Source organism: Thamnophis elegans, chromosome Z, assembly GCF_009769535.1.
Source record: "Thamnophis elegans isolate rThaEle1 chromosome Z, rThaEle1.pri, whole genome shotgun sequence".
Classification (NCBI taxonomy): Eukaryota; Metazoa; Chordata; class Lepidosauria; order Squamata; family Colubridae; genus Thamnophis; species Thamnophis elegans.
The window spans coordinates 81480113-81500008 of record NC_045558.1 but is presented as its reverse complement, the minus strand read 5'-3'; the positions used below and the strand labels follow the sequence as shown (position 1 = coordinate 81500008).

The 19896-nt window shown below is 41.4% G+C and overlaps 1 protein-coding gene across 4 annotated transcripts in view; it reads left to right on the top strand.

Annotated features, from left to right (window-relative positions):
* Positions 1 to 19896, top strand: part of GRB10 (growth factor receptor bound protein 10) — a 141941-nt gene that overhangs the window by 30998 nt on the left and 91047 nt on the right. For 3 of the 4 annotated variants that reach the window (XM_032237917.1, XM_032237916.1, XM_032237919.1), the window contains exon 2: positions 7766 to 7863. In XM_032237917.1, coding sequence (XP_032093808.1) covers positions 7813 to 7863 — 51 coding nt within the window. In that variant the 5' untranslated portion in view covers positions 7766 to 7812. Of the gene's footprint in view, positions 1 to 3901; positions 3924 to 7765; positions 7864 to 19896 lie in introns of those variants that run through there. The other variant, XM_032237918.1, reaches the window with a different exon arrangement.

The window sequence follows — 19896 nt, the reverse complement described above, 5'->3', positions numbered from 1 at the left end:
CGAGCCAGGGCCTTGCATAACTTGAGGTTATTAAATGCTCCTCTTAGGCACTCTATGGCTTGCTCTAACATCATGTCTTCACCACCCGCTTCCCCCAGAGTTGCTTCCTTTTCAATTTCTAAATGCAGTTCCCTCTGGTGGCTCCTTTGGCTTCCATGTGTGAAAGTCATCTTGGAGGGCTGCTCATCCCAGTCTTCTTTGTTCCTGGACCTCAGTGACCATCAGGGTCTTGGCTGATAATCACAGGTTTCTGCCTATCCCAGTCATTCAGGGAGGTCTACTCTGCCATGGGATCTCACTGTCACCACTTCCCCTCAAGTTTTGATCTGGTTGCTCTTTCGCACGGTCCCCATGGTAGAGGTATCTGTCGGGATTGACCACTATAGCTCTTTTAGCCTAATAGCAGGCTTACCCCAACTAGGCCCCAAAGAAAGAAAGAAAGACCTTTGACTCCCTTTGGTTGAAGTGATAAATTCTTTTACTAAGGATTAGTGTCTGCAGCAAAAACAGGCTTGTCTTCATCCCTTGGTGTGCCATATAGGTGTTTTAGAAACTGCTCAGGTGTTTGGAGCCACGTGGTGCAATTCTCATTCTTTTTCCAGACTCTGCAGCCTTGAAAATTGGAACAAGTTGGTCTCACACCTGTGGCTTCCACCAAGCCTGTCAGTCCCCCCACCCCCTTAGGCCATCTCTACTCTCTCTATACCAATTGCCTACATCTGATGGCAGGATGTCAGTGAAGCACCAAACTGAAGATGGCAGGCCTGACAGAAGGTGATGCTGGGAATTATTCCTTTATTGGGAACTTTTCACATGTAATTTATTAAGGTATACCTAAGTCTTACTACATAGTCCTTTTTATTCAAAACATGTCACATAAACAATATTTATTTCCTCTTCCTTCTTTAAATCATGAAATCATCATCTATGTGCATAGTCTTCAATGGGGAACATAGCACTCTACATGTGAAAGATTCTGTGTTGTAGAAGTCACATTGTATGGATGTCACAATGGATGGCAAGCACAGCATAATTTTACATTGCTCATAATTATTTATGTGGCCAGTTTCCTATGCAAATGTATTACCCGAACTGGCCATTAATAGTGAAGTAGAAGTAATGTATAATGCTACTCTAGCTTTATCTCCTTCATTTGTTGTCATTCTCTATAAGAAAACACAAATCACAATTGTCATACAGGTGATGGATCATACATGCAGCTAGCCTCAGTTTGTGACAATGTGTATGTGGAATCTGAGTGGCCTCATTTGGGTTTCAAACAATTGGTATCCTAAATGAAAGTAATATGTGAAAAGGCGCTTTTGTATATGTTTCTATTTTCATCCTCTCCTAATTAAGAATATCTTCAGCTATGAATAGGATAGAATCTAGGGATAAGAATTTAACTAGAAAAACATTTCCTTTGATCTGAATAAATCTTCTCTAAAACTTCAAATGGACCAAAGTCATAAAAGCTCAAGGGTAGGATCTACTACACAATTGAACTTCATGTTTCAGTTCTCTTTCATCTATTCATTCCACCCGCTGCCCCTTAACAGGAATAATGAATTTAGCTGAAATGTCCACTTCTAAATGCATTTCTGGAAGTGTGCTCCTTTGTATTGTATAGCTGGATATTCAGAATAGTTTAACGTCTCTGTTGACATATTGCATACTATTCTCTCAGCTTCAGCTGAGAGTGGGGCAGCGTCTGTAATTAGTGGAAGAAAAATTGTGCTCAATCCAATTAAAAGTTCTTGAAAAGCTTATCAGTGAAACTTGAGGTCTTTCTCATGTTTCTACTATATAAAGTTAAGAATAAGACTTCAAGGGAGAAGCTTTCTCTCCCCCCCGCCCCGGCATGTCTTGTGCAACAAAATATGCTTTCCTTTGGGACACACCTATAACATTTTATTTTTCGGATCCATCCTAGGACATTTATCCTTTTATCTTAGGCAAAGGTCTTCTGCCTTGGGCAGGGGAGACTAGAAGATCTTTAAGATCCCTTCTAGACCTATAATTGTGTGATTTTTCCCAGGAATATCAGACTTATAATTTGTTGCTGTTTTATAAACAAAGAAGTAGCATTAAGGGAATTATCTAGCCTGTATTCAAATCATTAAAAACCTTCTAAATTGTCATTGCGTAAGCAAAACTAGAATTGCAGCAATTTTCTCGTAGCGCTTCATAACAAAAATGAACTATCAAAACAACAGCTGTGTTTTTTAAAAGTTCTGTCCTACAATATGTACCCCCAATTATATAGTCTCTTTGTAAAAAAGAGACAAATATCTAGATGGCTATCAAAGGGGAACTGTTTTGCTGAAATAATGTCCCTAATTATGTCTATTCAGTGCCACTGACTTCCAGGTAAACCATACTTCAGTGGCATCAGCCATCTCCTAAGCTTGCATGACAGGAGTTGTCCAGTTTAGTTAGCGCTTCCGCTTTGTATTTAGGAGGAATATCTTTCTTGGTTAACATTCCACACTGGAACATTCTGAACATTTTTTATATACCACAAATTTCCTGCTTCTTTCTCCATGTGGAAGGCCACAATTTTAAGAAGTACACTACAATCAAGAATTGAATTTTCCTTTCGTGCTAAATTTGAGCTAACTATATGTATTGACACCCCTTTACCCCGGAGATCTAGAAGACTGCAATACTTTTGTCTTGTTCTGCTTTTGGGCGGAGGGCCACTGGGTGCCAGGAGATAGGGAGGATACAATGTAATACAACAGACATTTTTGAACAATAAAGATTTTGATCTTAAGTTGATTATAGTTTTAACCTGACTAAGGTCTCTGCTGCATTATCATTGAATATTTGTCCATGTTGAAAAAAAAAAGATAAAGCAAATTTGACAATGATTAAAACATTGGGGGGAGTAAAAGAAAAGGGTTAAGGAAGAAGAAAAATATTCAGTTTATAAGCTCTCTTTTTCTCCTTTTGCTAATATACAATTTTTATAAACATTTGGGCATCCTTCGAAGCTAGACCCTAAATGTTTGTTTTTGCCATGTTGCATGAGAATTCTTATACGTATGAGAATTATGATATCATTATACTTAACCAAATTCCTATTGTGAATATATACTGTTAATTTTGGCATTGCTGCATATTTTCCCAATTTAAGTTCCCAATCAAATATTGCCGGCATTGTAGCTTGCTTCTGGTATTGGATGGATAAAATGTCTTCTCTCTGTGAGGATGGATCTAATTACCATACATTATGATGATTCTTCACCCCTCCTCCCCCAGGATTAATTGTAGTAAAAAGATATAATGTTGCATTAATTTTTCTAGACTCAGAAAAAACCCTTATAATTGGCTATATCATAAGTGGATGTTTTCTGGCTGTATTGAATACAATAAATTCGAGAAGCGATTTTCAAGCATGGGTTAAAAGTATATAGCAACAGCAAAAAGCAAAGATTATAGCTAATATAATGCTTTCTGCAGAGGTTCAAGTCAGAAAAAGTACAATGCAAGGTGTCTACTCTCACTTTACTATTCATCATCATGTGAAAACTACTGGCAGAAAAAGTTTGAGGCAAATATCAAGTAATAAAGAAATAGTAAGTCTCAAAATTAATGGAGACAAATATAAGCTGAAATGTTATGCATGTGATGTGGTACTAATCACTACAGAACCAGAAAAGGCAATAGAAGAATACATGAAAATAGTTAATAGTTTTGCAGAATTCTCTGAATATAAAATCAATGTTGAAAAAAATAATTACAATATATTTAACACTAGGAGAAATCAATCATTGGGAGGAGGAATTTGGAGCTCAGATAACTCATTCACCGAGGTGGCGCAGTGGTTAAATGCAGCACTGCAGGCTACTGCTAGATCAGCAGTTCAGCGGTTCAAATCTCACCGGCTCAGGGTTGACTCAGCCTTCCATCCTTCCGAGGTGGGTAAAATGAGGACCCGGATTGTTGGGGGCAATATGCTGACTCTCTGTAAACCGCTTAGAGAGGGCTGAAAGCCCTATGAAGCGGTATATAAGTCTACTGCTATTGCTTTGATTTCATCCGACAGCAACAGTCAAGAAATATATTTAATAACACTTAAATTATTGTAAGACCTCAAAAGGGCCTTGAAAAGGAAGGAATCTATGATCAATTCAATTATACAATGAATGTGTTATCCAAACTATTCCCCATGTGCCAATCAGAATTTCAGAAATGAAAAAAGAAATTGTCTGTAAATAGACATATAGAATCAGTATGGGAAAAGACCCAGAGTTAAATTAGAAAATTTACAAAATTCAAAAGAGCACCTCTGCTGCCCTTCTCAACTTTATGTTGCATGACAAAGCAATTTGTTTGGCATGGATATAACTGAATAATTGAATGACAGTACTATAAATAGCCATCTTATCCAATGGATTTGGATAAGTATTTATGTTATCAAATGTAAGGGAATAATAAAACAAACAATTTCATCTCTAGCTTTTCCACAAATGCTTTCCATGCTGGAGATCATTATAATTAGAAAACTATAGTTGCATATGCAGACATGATTCATTTAGATTCTACTAATAGATTAATAGAACACTCTATCTGGTTATGGAAATATAGATTCTGCTTTGTCTTAATACTATTTGTTTCAATTCATTCATCAACATAGTAATTTGTTTTAATATGACTTTCTTTGTGGTTGATGCCAAACAGTGGGTTCCAGATTCTGTTCCAACCGGTATGGTTGGAACAGCCCCAGAGTCACCCACATGCATTCGCGTGGCGCACACACGCGCAGCGCGTGGTTGTAGCATCAAATGACGCTTCTGCAAGCCTCTGCAATGCTCCAGCTGCTCAGCAGAATGTTGCGCAGGTGGGGTACACGCCATGCACATGCGCGGAAGCACCAACAGCTTTAAAACATGGTAAGGAACATGGGCGGGCGGGTGGACCCTCTGAAGCACCGTACTGGAACGGTACTCGGTTCTCTGGGCAGGCTCCAGTACGCCCATACTGGGGCATACTTCCTGCAGCCCACCACTGATGCCAAAGAAATAAACTGTGTGAAATATTTTTTCTGAATTCCAGATTGCAAATAAAGGAAAATCAGTAGTTAGATTGTTTAGAGGAAATTGCTTAGTTTGTGTTAATATAGTAAATAATATAGTTCCGCTCTCGCTCACCCAGCCTCAGGATGCATGGCCCAGCTCTCATTACGGAGCCAGGGCACCTCCGCCGCCATCCCAGCCTGGCTTTTCCCGTGGCTTCCAACCCGAGTCTTTCGACAGTTCTGGGCACATGCTTTATGGTTGTGGGACAGCTGCCTGCAGAGCATACAACCATGGAGCGTGCACCCAGAGCGGCCACTGCCGAAAGACTCGGGTTGGAAGCCATGGAAAAAGCCAGGCTGGGGTGGCGGTGGCCGAGGTGCCCTGGCTCCGTAATGAGAGCTGAGCCATGCATCGTGAGGCTGGGAGATGGGTGAGCGAGAGCGGAACAGCTGCTCGGGCAACCCCCTCTCCAGCCGTGCAGAACGCCATTCACTGGCATTTGGAAGGCGCCAAGCTGCGGGAGCTGGGCGGCGGTGAACATGCGCTCATGTGGCTTGGTAATACCCCCAGGTCAGTGAATGGTGCTGTGCCCAGCTGCAAAGGGGTTTGCTGGGTGGCTGCTCATGAGCTTGGTCCCTTCATGGCTGTTGTGTTGTACTGCTGCAACAGCGCAACACAGCCATTCACCCATGAGGTTGTGTCCAGCTCTTTGGGAACCCGCTCGCAAGACAGCAGCCACTTGGCAACCCCCTTCTTCAGCTGGGCACAGCATTGCTCACCAACCTAGCGGTATCCCGAAAGCACCAAGCAACACAATCACCTTTGCCTCCCCCCATGTTCCTGCGGCTTGGCACCTTTGTGATATTTGTAGGTTGGTGAGCGGCGCTCTGCCTGGCCGGAGATGGGGGGTTGTCCAGGGGGCTTATATGTGGGAGGGGGCTTATATTTTTGCCCACCAGAAAAATGTGGCATCGCTGTATTATGAGAACATGTCGAATTTTCGAGAAAACACAGTATTACAGCAATGATAACTTCCTCTCCTTGTAAATCAGACCCAAGATTTATAAACTTTTATAAGTTTATAAGATTTCTAAAAAATTATAAACATCTATTTTAAACTAGTTTACCTTGGCATTGCGCATACACACACAGACACACACACATGCACACACATGAAAATTAAGTTAATCACCCATCAATTTCATTATCTCTGAATTTCTTGTATTCATGCCCCTTTTTGACCCAGCATGAAACGAAGTTCAACTGTTACTTGTTGCCTCTGAATAAGTTCTAGGATTGATTCATAATGTTTGCTAACTTAATAAAAATGCTTTAGTAAAGTTTTCAAATAAGACTTGTAAGTTACAGGGCATTTTTTTCCTAAAGTTTTCCCAGAGAACTATTTCTTTTTAGAAACATTTTAAAAACAATATTTCTTTCTTTAAAGCACAAGAAAAGTAGATGTAGCATAACAAAATGTCCACAAAGTTGAGATAAAATTTCCTAGAATGAAAAGTAATGATAAGAAAAGGAATTTTCCCATCAAAAGTTTTAAAAAAGATTTAACTTTTGAAAAACTAATAAAACCAAAGTCCTTATAGTAGAATCCAGTAGAGGTAGTTCTCAGCTTATGACCACAACTGAGCCCAGAATTTCTGATGTTAAGTAAGACATTTGTTGAGTGAGTTTTGCCTCATTTTATGACTTTTCTAGCCACAGTTTTTAAGCGAATCACCGCAGTTGATAAGTTAATAACATGGTCAAAAGAGTGCAAAAGGTGATCACAGGATTTTGGAATGGCAATGGTCATGAATCAGTTGCCAAGCATCTGAATTTTAATCACATGATCATGGGGATGCTACAAAGGTCATAAATGTGAAAAATGGTCATGTCATAAAAATCTAGCAAGGATACATCAGCCTTCAAGTTGTTGGGTCAAATGAGATAAAAAAATAAGAAAAACTTTATAAATAATTGAATTAAAATTTAGTAATGCTTAAAAAAAGAAGCATGCAGAAGGATCATTAACCAGCATCTGGAAATCTAACATCATTGAACAAGTTTCATGAACAGATTAATAAATTACTTTTTAAAAAGGTTTTCTATCATACCATGTGTCTGAGAGGGTTCAATAGCAATGATTGCTCTAGAACATTTTTAGAAATTTACTAGAAATTCTTTTGGATAATCCAAATTTGTCTACATTTGGGGTCATTGTTACTCATACCTCTGCGGGCCTCCCCCGGCCCCTTGCAGGCTGAAATAAAGCTTCTGGGGGCAGATCCGCCCCCTCCCAATGCCTCCGGGAGCCTGCCCGGCCCATTACAGGCAAAATGGAGTTTCCAAGTGTCAGATCCATCCCTCTGATGCTCTATTCAGGCCTCTGTGGACCCCCCCCCCCCAGCCCGTTGCAGGCTGAAATGGAGTTTCTGAGGGCTGGATCTGGGAACTCCATTTTGGCCTGCAATGGGTCGGATGAGGCCTCTGGAGGCCGGAACAGAGTGTTGGAGGGGCATTACCTGTAGTTGCTATACAAAGTGATAAAACAGTTTAGCTTTTTAAATTTATTCTTGTAATTTAAGATATTTTGTATGCAGAGGTTGTGATAACACGAATACATTACATATTTTTATTAAATTATCCCAATGCTCTGGGTTAACTTCTGAATTACTAGCTATACAAATAAATAGCAATAAATTCCTCTAAGATGATTTTCTCATAGTCTTGTTTTTGTATTGCAGGTACTGAGAAACAGTAGATGTAATTTTGAAGAAGCACTGTCGGTAAAATGGCTTTAGCTGGCTGCCCAGATTCCTTTTTGCATCATCCTTATCGGATAGTAAGTTATAGTTTAAATAAATTGTCTATACTCTGATTGAATGTTCTCTCAGCAGGCTGCTTTGTTTGATACAGTGTTTCTCAGTATGGGCTAGTTTAAAGTGTTTCAGCTTCAATTCCCAGAATATCCAAGAAGAATTTAACATTGGATAATATAAACTTTAAAATTGCAGTCTAAAATGAAAATACTGTACACATAAATATACATACACGTGTGTGCACGCACACACACACACAAAGGTACTCCTTCATTTACAAAAACAGTTTAACCAAAAATTTCTGTTAGGTAAGACATTTTATTAAGAAAATTTTGCTATATTTTACTACCTTTTATGTCTCAGTTTCAAGTGAATTATTGCAGTTGTTTTAAGTTAGTAATAGGTCATTTGGTGAATCTGGCTTCCCATGCTCAAAGTGAGATGTGCTAAAGGGAGAGCATTATATTGGGCTAAGGTAAAACTTATCCTCTGATTTGGGAAGTTAAGTTGTGCAAGATACATAACTGTTGCCAGAGATATTTTGTCTTAAGATACACAGCTGGTGTACTTTCTGCTATCTGCTGTAGAAACCTGAGTTATATCACTAGCATCCAAGTGTCAGCCTGTGTCAAATAGACATTGCTTAAGTGTGACTCTTTTTGCTCATAATCCAAAAATAATAAATGGGCAGAAATCCTAGTCAGCGAGCTTGTCGTAAAGTGCTTGTTTGCTTGTTTATATCCACTTGAAATCTGGCTTATAATATCAATGGAGCTAAACTTATAGGGAAGTGTCAGCTTTTAACAGTAGTGTAACATATTCTAGCGTCATATTCTAGTTTCTACTACTCTCACATTTTCAACTCACATGCATAGTGAAGCATTAGAAACACAATCCTAGGTTTGTACTTGTGATGAAATTTGGAAGTAACTCTTTAAATGTTTTTTTGTTATTTTTATTTTTTCTTGTTTTTTCCTTTCCTCCTTTCTCTTATATTTTCTATTCTGTCTTACTTTATTCTTTACTTTCTGAGATTATTTTTCAGTCTTTGTTATTTGAAAATGATAAAGATGTCACAAAAAATAAAAAAAAATGATAAACTGTTAGAGGAGAACAGCAATTTTGAGATTAATCTGTCAGATTGCTTTGCTCTATTGTAAAATTTGGAAGAGATGAACATTATGGACCAAAATGAACAAATAGTCAAAAACATCCTTAAATTTTCTATATGTATAGCCTCACCAGAAAAACACTTGGTACAGTAAAAAGTCTTTGATGAAAGTATTGATGTAATAAAAAATGATGGACAATGAAAAGTACTGGAAGTTTCACTAATAAATTCAAATACATTGAACTTTGCAAGACCATAAGAAGATGTATCCAACAAGAAATCTGTCAGCTTAATGTGAAGCTTGTGTAAATGGTAATTGAAGATAACAAAGGGATTGATAGAGCAAAATGGAAACTTATAAATACAAGAAAGAAGGGTTTTCCATTAAAACATACAGATGGCTCTGTTTGTAGATCAAGACAGGAAATGTTATAAATAATTGGTAATTCTATTCAGAGCTATACAAAGATTAAGATCACTCAAAAGTAACAACATCCATAAAAGAGGAAATGCCAGACATTCTAGTGGAGGAAGTATAAAAGTATGAAAGCTGGTGGTCACAGTTACCACAAAATACTAGCAAAACTATAACTCAGATGCCTCAGAAAAGAAAAGAAAAATTTGATACATGGAAAATGCTGAAGTGGTTCTTATATATAAAAAAGGGGCTAGATGATTTAAAGAACTATTATCCAGTAAACCTTCTTTCACTCATCTACAAGGTTTTCACCAAGAATTGCAAGAAGAATATTGAGAACATTAAATGATGCACAGCCAAAGGAGCAGGCAGGGTTCAGAAGTGGCTACAGCACAATGGATCACATCCAAGTGTTCTGCAAATCATTGAAAGGCATAACGTGTACATGTGGATGGCTTTTATTGTCTGCGAAATGGAATTGTGGCTCAGTATTCCAGCAAGCAATAATTAGGACATTGTTCAACCAATGCTTACATATACGTACTACAATCAATATATGAAAAAACAAAGGCGACAATTTGCCAAAATATGCAGGGGCATCATGAAAAAGAGACGGGTTACATTTAATGAATTCACCAAAGAAAGAAAAAACAATATTTGAGTATTTGAGTATTTGAAAATTTATTTATAGGCCGCCCTTTTCCCTGGGGGGACTCAGGGTGGCTTACAACTCATGGGGAGGGGGATACAAACAATAACACATAAGAGCAATACATAATTAAAAATAGAACACAACATTCATACCATTCGGGTGGGGGTGAGTTACATTCTTTAACCCCAGGCCTGACGGGATAGCCAGATTTTAAGGGCTGTGCGGAAGGTCTGGAGGGTGGTGAGGGTACGAATCTCCACGGGGAGATCGTTCCAAAGGGTCGGAGCTACTACCGAGAAGGCTCTCCTCCGCGTAGTTGCCAGTCGACATTGACTGGCAGATGGAACTCGGAGGCCTAATCTATGTGATCTAATGGGTCGCGAGGAGGTAATTGGCAGGAGGCGGTCTCTCAAGTATCCAGATCCACTACCATGAAGGGCTTTATGGGTGGTAAGTAGCACCTTGAAGCGCACCCGGAGATCGACAGGTAGCCAGCGCAGCTCGCAGAAGATAGGTGTTATGTGGGTGTACCGAGGTGCACCCACAATCGCTCGCGCGGCCGCATTCTGGACTAGCTGAAATCGCCGGATGCTCCTCAAGGGCAGCCCCATGTAGAGCACGTTGCAGTATTCCAGCCTAGAGGTCACAAGGGCACGAGTGACTGTTGTGAGAGCCTCCCGGTTCAGGTAGGGTCGCAACTGGTGCACCAGGCGAACCTGTGCAAATGCCCCCCTGGTCACAGCTGATAAATGATGGTCGAAGGTCAGCTGTGGGTCCAGGAGGACTCCCAGGTTGCGAACCCTGTCTGAGGGGTGTAATGTTTGACCCCCCAGCCTGAGAGATGGGACACTAGCCAAGTTAGTGGGAGGGAAACACAACAGCCACTCGGTCTTATCCGGGTTGAGCACAAGCTTGTTAGCCCTCATCCAGTCCCTAACAGCTTCCAGGCCCCGGTTCATCACGTCCACCGCTTCATTGAGTTGGCACGGGGCGGACAGATACAGCTGGGTATCGTCCGCATATTGATGGTATCTTATCCCGTGCCGCCGAATGATCTCGCCCAGCGGTTTCATGTAGATGTTGAAAAGTAGGGGGGATAAGACCGAACCCTGCGGCACCCCATATGTTAGGGGCCTAGGGGTCGATCTCTGCCCTCCAACTAACACCGACTGCGACCTGTCCGAGAGGTAGGAGGAGAACCACTGCAAAACAGTGCCTCCCACTCCCACCTCCCGCAGTCATCGCAGAAGGATACCATGGTCGATGGTATCGAAAGCCACTGAGAGGTCAAGGAGAACCAGGATGGAGGCGTGGCCTCCATCTCTTTCTCTCCAGAGATCATCGGTCAATGCGACCAAAGCGGTTTCTGTGCTGTAACCAGGCCTGAAGCCGGACTGGAAGGGGTCGAGATAACTAGCTTCCTCCAAGGACCGCTGGAGCTGGTAGGCCACCACCTTCTCAACAACCTTCCCCACAAAGGGGAGGTTGGAGACTGGACGGTAATTGTTAAGAACGGCTGGATCCAGAGATGGTTTCTTCAGGAGGGGTCTCACCACCGCCGCTTTAAGTGCGGAGGGAAAGACCCCCTCCCGAAGGGAGGTGGTAACAACCGCCTGGATCCAGCCCCGTGTCACCTCCCTGCTGTTAGCAACCAGCCAGGAGGGGCACGGGTCCAGTACACAGGTGGAGGCACTCACAGCTCTCATGGCCTTGTCCACATCCCCAGGGGCAACATCCTGAAACTCAACCCAGCGATGGTGTTCCAGATTATCCCCCTGTGCCTCGGCTGGATCTGCAAAGTCGGAGTCCAAGTCCGATCGAAACCGAGCAACTTTGTCCGCTAAGAACTGGACGTATTCCTCAGCCCTACCCTGCAAGGGGTCCCCCGTCTCCCTCCTATTTAGGAGGGAGCGGGTTATCCTAAACAGGGCGGCTGGGCGGGACTCAGCGGACGCAATCAAGGTGGCAATGTAAGATCTTTTTGCCGTCCTAATTGCCCTGATGTACTCCTTGATGCAAGATGTCAAAAGTGCTCGGTTCGATTTGGACTTGTTGGACCTCCATAGGTGCTCTAGGCGTCGCTTCCGGCGCTTCCTCTCCCGGAGCTCCTCGGTGAACCAAGGTGGCCTCCGGAATCTGCTGCCTCGGAGCGGCCGTAGCGGCGCAATCCGGTCAAGAGACTCCGTCGCTGCTGAGTTCCAGGCAGCAACCAGAGTCTCCACCGGACTGTGGGCGAAGGTATCAGGAATAACCCCAAGCTCCGTCTGGAATCTCAAGGGGTCCATAAGTCGCCTGGGGTGGAACCACCTGGTCGGTTCCTCCTCCCTACAGTGGGGGTTTGGTCTCCGAAAGTCAAGCCTCAGTAGGCAGTGGTCTGACCACGACAGGGGTATGATCTCATTACCCCTCAGACCAAGATCACAAGTCCACTGCTCCGAGAGGAATACGAGGTCGAGCGTGTGACCCGCTGAGTCAGTTGGGCCCCGAATTACTTGGGTCAAGCCCATGGCTGTCATGGAAGCCATGAACTCCTGCGCCCCATCAGAATGTTCACCGAGCGAAGTCAAATTGAAATCCCCCAGGACCATAAGCCTGGGGAACTCAATTGCTAGCTCGGCTACCGACTCGAGGAGCGAGGGGAGGGCTGCTGCAACGCTGTTGGGAGGCAGGTACGTTAACAGCAAGCCCACTTGACCCTTGAGGTCCAACTTCACCAGTAGGGACTCACACCCGACAAGCTCCGGAGCAGGGATCCTACGAGGTGCTAGAGACTCTCGGATAACAATAGCCACACCCCCACCCCTTCCCTGAGCTCTCGGCTGATGAAGCACCTGAAATCCTTCTGGGCACATCTCTACGAGGGGGACTCCTCCCTCCGGGCCCAGCCAGGTTTCAGTAATACATGCCAGGTCTGCCCTCTCATCTAAAATTAAGTCCCGGACGAGGGGAGCCTTGTGAACTACAGACCTGGCATTTAGCGACAACAGCCTGAGACCAGGGTCCTGATTACTCGCGCCATCTGGCCTCGGAGTGGGACTCATAGGGCCGGAAGGAGGGATCTCTGTGACGTAGCGAGCCCTCCTTCCCTGGTAATGGCCAGCCCTAAAGTCCCTGCCATATCTGCCCCTCCCCGTTACGACCGTGATGCTCCGGCCCACTCCCGTGTCCGTGGTCCCCCCGACCACCCCAGTGACCCCCGCATTCCCCAGCAGGTCCTCCGAATCAAACATACTCATTCACTCACTCAAGCAGTCCCCACGTAGTAATTAAAAAATACATAAATACAGCAATAATAGCAATAAAAGTGGGACCATTCACTCAACTACAAGCATATCACATGCATATCCCATACTACAAAGAAAGAAAAGAAGGGGGAGAAAAAGAGAGAAAAATAAAGAAAAATAAATTGCGCAGCTGTTAAATTACGAGTTCAGGGAGAGCCTATGGTTCTCAAATTTGCCAAAATATGCAGGGGCATCATGAAAAAGAGACGGGTTACATTTAATGAATTCACCAAAGAAAGAAAAAACAATATATTTGGAGAAGAAATAGATGTAGTAGGCCACTACTTATATCTTGGCCAATGGATCTTAATCAAAGGTGATGCAATAAAGGAAATTGAATTGCATGTTAAATGTGGCTGGCAGGCATTCAGCAAGCTAAGCATAATTTTAAAAAACAACCTCCTCCTATGTCTGAAGATAAATGTTTTCGATCAGTGTGTGCTACCTGCTCTAACATTTGCTTGTGAAACATGGACGTTAACCTCACAATTCATACAAAAGCTACGAGTGGTGCAAAGGACCATGGAAAGATATGTGCTTGGAATTACAAGACAAAATAGAAAAACCCATGTGTGGATTAGGCTAGTCAGGTGAGAAGAACTACTGATGGCAGGTGGACCAAGGCAGTCATAGAATGGATCCCACTTGATAAAAAGGATCCATGAAAGAGATCTAAAACAAGGTGGATCAACATCGACAACATCAGCAAGTACTGTGAGCTCAGTTGGCAAAAGAAAACTCAGGACTATATTGGTTGGAAACATGCAGAAAAGGATGGCATCCAGCAGGGGTTAAACAGTAGCTAAAATGATGTATTTTTCAATAAAAATTAGAAAGCAAAATAAGAAAACAAAATGTGTGTGACAATTTCTTAATATATAAGGAGTGTATGCATGTATATATGCATGTATATATGTAGGTAGGTATGTATGTATCATCCATCATCCTTCCATCTATGAATGTGTTCCACTCTGATATGATAATATCATATATATTAATTGTTGTGGAATAATTGTTTGGATGAAGCAAAGGTTGAACCTAAAGTATCATAGGGAAATATCAATCTATGTATTAATCTACGTATTGGAAGTATTAATCTATATATTAGAACACATACAGAAATTGCAGTACACCAGTGCTAGGTCTGAACGTTAGTTCTTCCTCTCCATCAGGCTAAAACACACTTTAACAAAATTCATGTATGTGACATCTTATAAAGAAGATGGAATTGGATTTAGATGGCACTTATGCTGTGGCTGAACTCTCTCCCCCATCCCTCCTTTAGTAAAAAAAAATAATAATAGGGCAATAATGTTTTATCTTTTGCTTCCTTATGAATTTTCAGATTTCCTAAGGGAAATCATTCATCCTAGAAATAATTTAACATGTTTTAAAAGGATTGCATTTATTTTAAGCTGGATAACATAGACATGTAGTGAAACACATGGTTGAAAAACCAAGTTTTTCATTTATTGTTGAATTGATTTGTGGAGGTGATTAGGATAAAGCAACATTATTCATTTTGGACCTCTGGGATCCTCTGGATATCTGCAGTAGCAGTCACTACTGGCACAATTGCGCAATTAGACTCCATGTTTGTGCAATACACATTTAAAAAGGTTTAGTTGTCCACTTTTTTTTGAAGGGAGAAATTCGTACTGTGGTGGTCCCTAGTTTAGACAATGATCTGGTCAAATTGTTTTACATTTTGTGAAACTAAATTTCATTTTGTGCTGTATCTCAGGATCAAGAAGATGAGAAGATATTTGCTAAAGAATATTTGCTTGTAAAATGCTACTATATTTCTATCAGTGTATTCACTCTTTATCCATTGCTCATTCCATATTCCGTAACTCTGGTATCAATTGAGTACAACACAAGAGCTCTTAAATTAATTAAATGTTTATGTTGTGTATGCCATATTCTTTCCTTCAGGTGAAGGAATGCATTATCTGCTTTGTCCTTTAAACAAATCAGCAATGTCTATGCCTAGAAACATGGAATCATGTGCCTTGAAGGGACCTTGGAGTCTTGTAGTCCAATATCCAATGCAAGACTGCTTATTCCATCCCAGACAAATGGTTATCCAATATTTTCTTGAAAGACACCAGCAACGAAGCATCCACAACTCTGGGAGACAAGCTGTTCCATTGGTTAATTGTTCTCACTATCATTTAGTGATAGTGGTTGCATCTCTAGCTCCTACCCATTGCTTCTTATCCTCAGGTGCTTTGGAGACTAAATCAACCCCTGTGCCCTGTGAAAGCTCTTCAAGTATTGGAAGGCTATCATGTCACCCCTAATCCTTCTCTTTGTTAGGCTAGTTTCTTTAGCCATGCATTGTATGATTTACTTCCCGTGCCCTTATCATCTTAGATGCTCTTCTCTGCATTTTTCCTAGGGCTTCAGCATCTTTGTATTGTGAGGACTAGAATTGGATACAGTATTCTAAGTGTGGCCTCACTAGTCTAGTACAGTAGTACTTTCGCTTTTTGTGTTCTTGATGCTATCCCTCTAGACTGCATTGGCATGGTGGGAGGGCAGTTGCAGCAGACAGTTAGTTCATGCTTAAGCAGTGGTCCACCAGGACACCCAGATTCCTCTCACATGTAATACTATTGAGCCAGATACTGCCTTTATCTGTGTGTTTGGTCCTAAGTGCAGGGCCTTACTTTTCTCACTTTTGAATTGCATCTCTTTGGAAAGGGCCGAAATCAGCCTATCTAGTTTGATATCTGCTGTTTGGATTGTAGCTCTTAAATTATTGGCTAATGCTTCGCAATACCTTTCATGTGTTGGTGGATAAGGTACAAGTGATAAACTTTGAAATGATTTGGAGTCAGGTCACCTAGGATTGTATTTGTACTTTGTTGTTCTTCAGAGATACTTACAACTCCATAGTCTCACCATGGAATGTGTAATTTCATTGTAACTACTCTTGTAATAAATTTATGGGATAGATTATTCTGAGACAGAGAATGGCCCTGTGAATGTACCTCTCTGAACTGCTTCTTCATAGGCATTGAAAGCAGATCTCTGTATATCTTGTATAATATTATACTATAATCATTGCACTATCCTAGTCCTCACTCACATTTTGGAAGCTAGCAAAGTTGCAATTTCCAGTACTTGACCTAATTATCCAATTTCTATTACTTTGGTAATCATAGGCTTCTTTCATTAGTTCTGATTTGTGCATGTCTTTCTGTAGCTAAATTCTGTTTTAAATCTTCAGCATATAATGTAGATGTTAAACGGTTGGTCCAATTTCTGCTTAATTCTTTTGTTTCACTGCCTAAATTTAAGGCCTATATGAAATTTTTATTTTTTCATATTGAAGAATTATATCTTTCCCCAGAAAGGTTTAATTTCTTTGTCATTCTATTTTACATTTTGTGTTAGATAAAATGTAACTTAGTTGGAGCAAAGAATTTTAAATGTTGATGTTGAAAGAAATAATAATATTTTAATGTCTTTAACATTCAAATGCATCCCTTGGAAACTATCCCATATCTTGCAGGGCCTCATACTACAGATGTTTCCAGGAAACTATTCTAAACTTCTGTCTTTCTCTGGTTTAAAAAAAAATACAACAGTGAGAATTGGCAGTGCTTACTTATGTTCCTGGAAGTTCAGATTGTAGTTCCAAAATTTCTCAGAAAAATAAGATGACTAACTGCATGCACTTCTATTCTTACGCAATCAGGAGTCACAGCAGTAATCTGGCACAGTCACTTGAACACTTTATTATGTAGTGATATAGTCACTGGTATTTATTCCAATAGAACAATTAATCACGAAGAAACTGATAGAAACCTATGGAAATAATCCACTTGAATTGATCAAAATTGACTTTCTGCTGTCATTCTAATTATATAAATAACAAAATAAATGCACTGGATTCTCTCTTTTCTTAATGTTAGACAAAATACATGTACCTGTGAATAGTTAAAATATCTTGCATAGATAGGAAATGCTTATTTAAAAATAAACGTGATATTTAAAAAGTTACTGCTTTTAAGACAAAAAGACCAACTCTTCACAAATGTTTACATTCCCAGAGGCACTGGGATTGCTTTGCCATTCTATCAGCTTCTACACATTCCTCCCCATCACCAGATACCTGTTGTGGCGGAGCTGGCAGCAGATTCGGACAGTGAGGAGGTTGGTGAATATGGGCCAGTTCTGGAGTCTGGGGAAGGCACTGACGAGTGTTCTGCATCGGAGGCAGAGATGGGGCCAGGCCCGTCTGACAATTATCAGCTGATATCAGAGTCAGACATCAGTGAGGCAGATGAACAGCTTGAGCCTTTTCCCAGTGTGCGCATGCACAGAGTTGCTAGATGAAGGGAACAGCTAAGGAACATGGGTCGACTTGAGAGTAAGGCCATAGGTAAATGCCCCCTCCCATAGAGAATAGAAGAGGAGTGAAAGGGGAGGGATATTTGCAGGAGACAATTAGTTCATTCCTGCGTTCTTGCCAAGTATTGTGGTGTCTGAAAGATATTGGCCTGGCTACTCTCCAAGCCTAATAAAGGTTGGTCATTGTGAACTATCTTGAAAGACAGTGGGAGATGAAAGACTTTGCTGAAGAGGAATTCACTGTAAATTAAATAAAAGGGATTTATTGGGACGAGGACTCGGCTTCATGCTGCTGGGGAAGCCTAGGTCAGTTACCCTTCAAAGATATCCAGAGCTCAAGAAGTTGGGATAGGAGGGCCACACTGAGTTGGACTGTTGCTGGGCCACATGGCACAATCGAAAAGCAGTCTTCTGATTTGCTTTCCTCACTATGCTTTTCTCCTCAGAACCAGAACCACTCACTCTACACTGGTGTGCTGGCTCTGGGGGAGCAAAGAATTTCAGGGAAAGCAAAACCACAGGAATTCTCCTCCTCGATTGTGCTACATGTCTCAACCCTTTGGAACGAACTCCCCGTGGAGATTCGGACCCTCACCACCCTCCAGTCCTTCCGTGCCGCTTTAAAGATCTGGCTGTCCCGGCTGGCCTGGGGTTAAGATTGTAGCCCCACCCGAACTGTGTGACTGTTGTGCTTTTTTTTTAACATGTTGTATTGTCTACTGTTTGTCTCTCCCCCCCCCCTTTTTGAATTGTGAGCCACCCTGAGTCCCCCCAGGGAAAAGGGCGGCATACAAATAAAGGAAACTAAACTAAACTAAACTATAGAGCAGCCTCCCCTACCTTGACTTCCCAAGCTCTGGATATCTTTGAAATGTAAGCGTGCAATTGTGACAAGGTGGGGAGTGATGAAACCCAGAGAACTATAAAGAATTCCCTACTTTGAGGTTGATTTTATCAAAAGCCTTATTGAAATCCAACCACATTATATCCTCATCACTTCACTGATCCAGTAATATAGTTAGTTTGTTAAAAAATAAGACTTGTCTGGCATGGTCTGGTTTTGACAAAGCCATGTTAGCTTCCAGTTATAACTTTGCTTGCCTCTAGGATGGTGTTCACAGTTTAGTAGTTTGATTGTCTTTTTCAGGGTCTTCTCAGGTATTGATGTCAGGCTGATTGTTCTGTAGTTTCTTTGGGTCCATTTCTTTCCTTCTTTGAAGATGGAAACTATATTATCCCTTTTCCAATCATCTGATAGTTATCTGATGCTTTAGGATCTTTGAAAGATATGGTTCACTGGTTCTGAGATAATGCCTGACAGCTTCTTCAGAACTCTGGGATATAGTCCCACCCGGATCTGGGAATTTGAATTCGTCTAGAGTAGTTGGGTGTTCTCTTATCATTTTCTTGCCTATTTTGATTTGTATTTGTAATCTGTTCTTTATGATACTGTTTCTAATAGGTTGGGCTATTTTTTCCTCTTGTTTAAAGATAAATGCAAAAGCAGTTCCACTTCTCCCTGCTGCTTGTCACCTCCTTGCCATCTTCTCCCATTAGTGAACAGTAATGGCCATTAGTATTTTACCAGTTAAGGATAATGCTGTCTGCATTTCTGATCCTTTCCAGTATGTGTGCTGCACTGATATCCAGGCTATTTATAATAATGCACTATATGCAACATTGCCTTTAAAGATAGTTTGGGAACCTCAGCTACTGCAGACGAGGCTGTCAGAGTTTGGTCATGTGATATCTATGTTGGTTTCTAGTTATTTCTGAATCCAATTTTTAAGTAGTTTTGGGAAAAGTGTTTTCACCCATATCAGCCTGCTTATTACCAGCCTGCTGATAGCGGTGGAAAGCTAAACAGTTCTTCAATTCTGGCACCCTTTTACAGACCTTCAGGGAAGATCTTAATTCTTCTTAACTTTCTTTTCAATAAGCAACGTCTGTTAAGTTGGTTTAGTATCAGCACTTATTTATATACTATATGTCAGTGATAACAAACCTTTTTTGGCTCAAAAGTGGGGAGAGGCAGTGGGGTTGTGTGCCACACCCAAAATGCAATGTGTGATCCCCAGTGCACATGCGTGCATGACCAGCGTGACCCCCATTTTTAACATGCTTTTTTCGCCCCCCTAGGCTTCAGAGGATTTATAGGAGCCTGGGGAACACGAAAACACCCTTTCCCACCTCCCCCTGGACGCCCTCCGGGGGCTTCAGGAGCTTCCC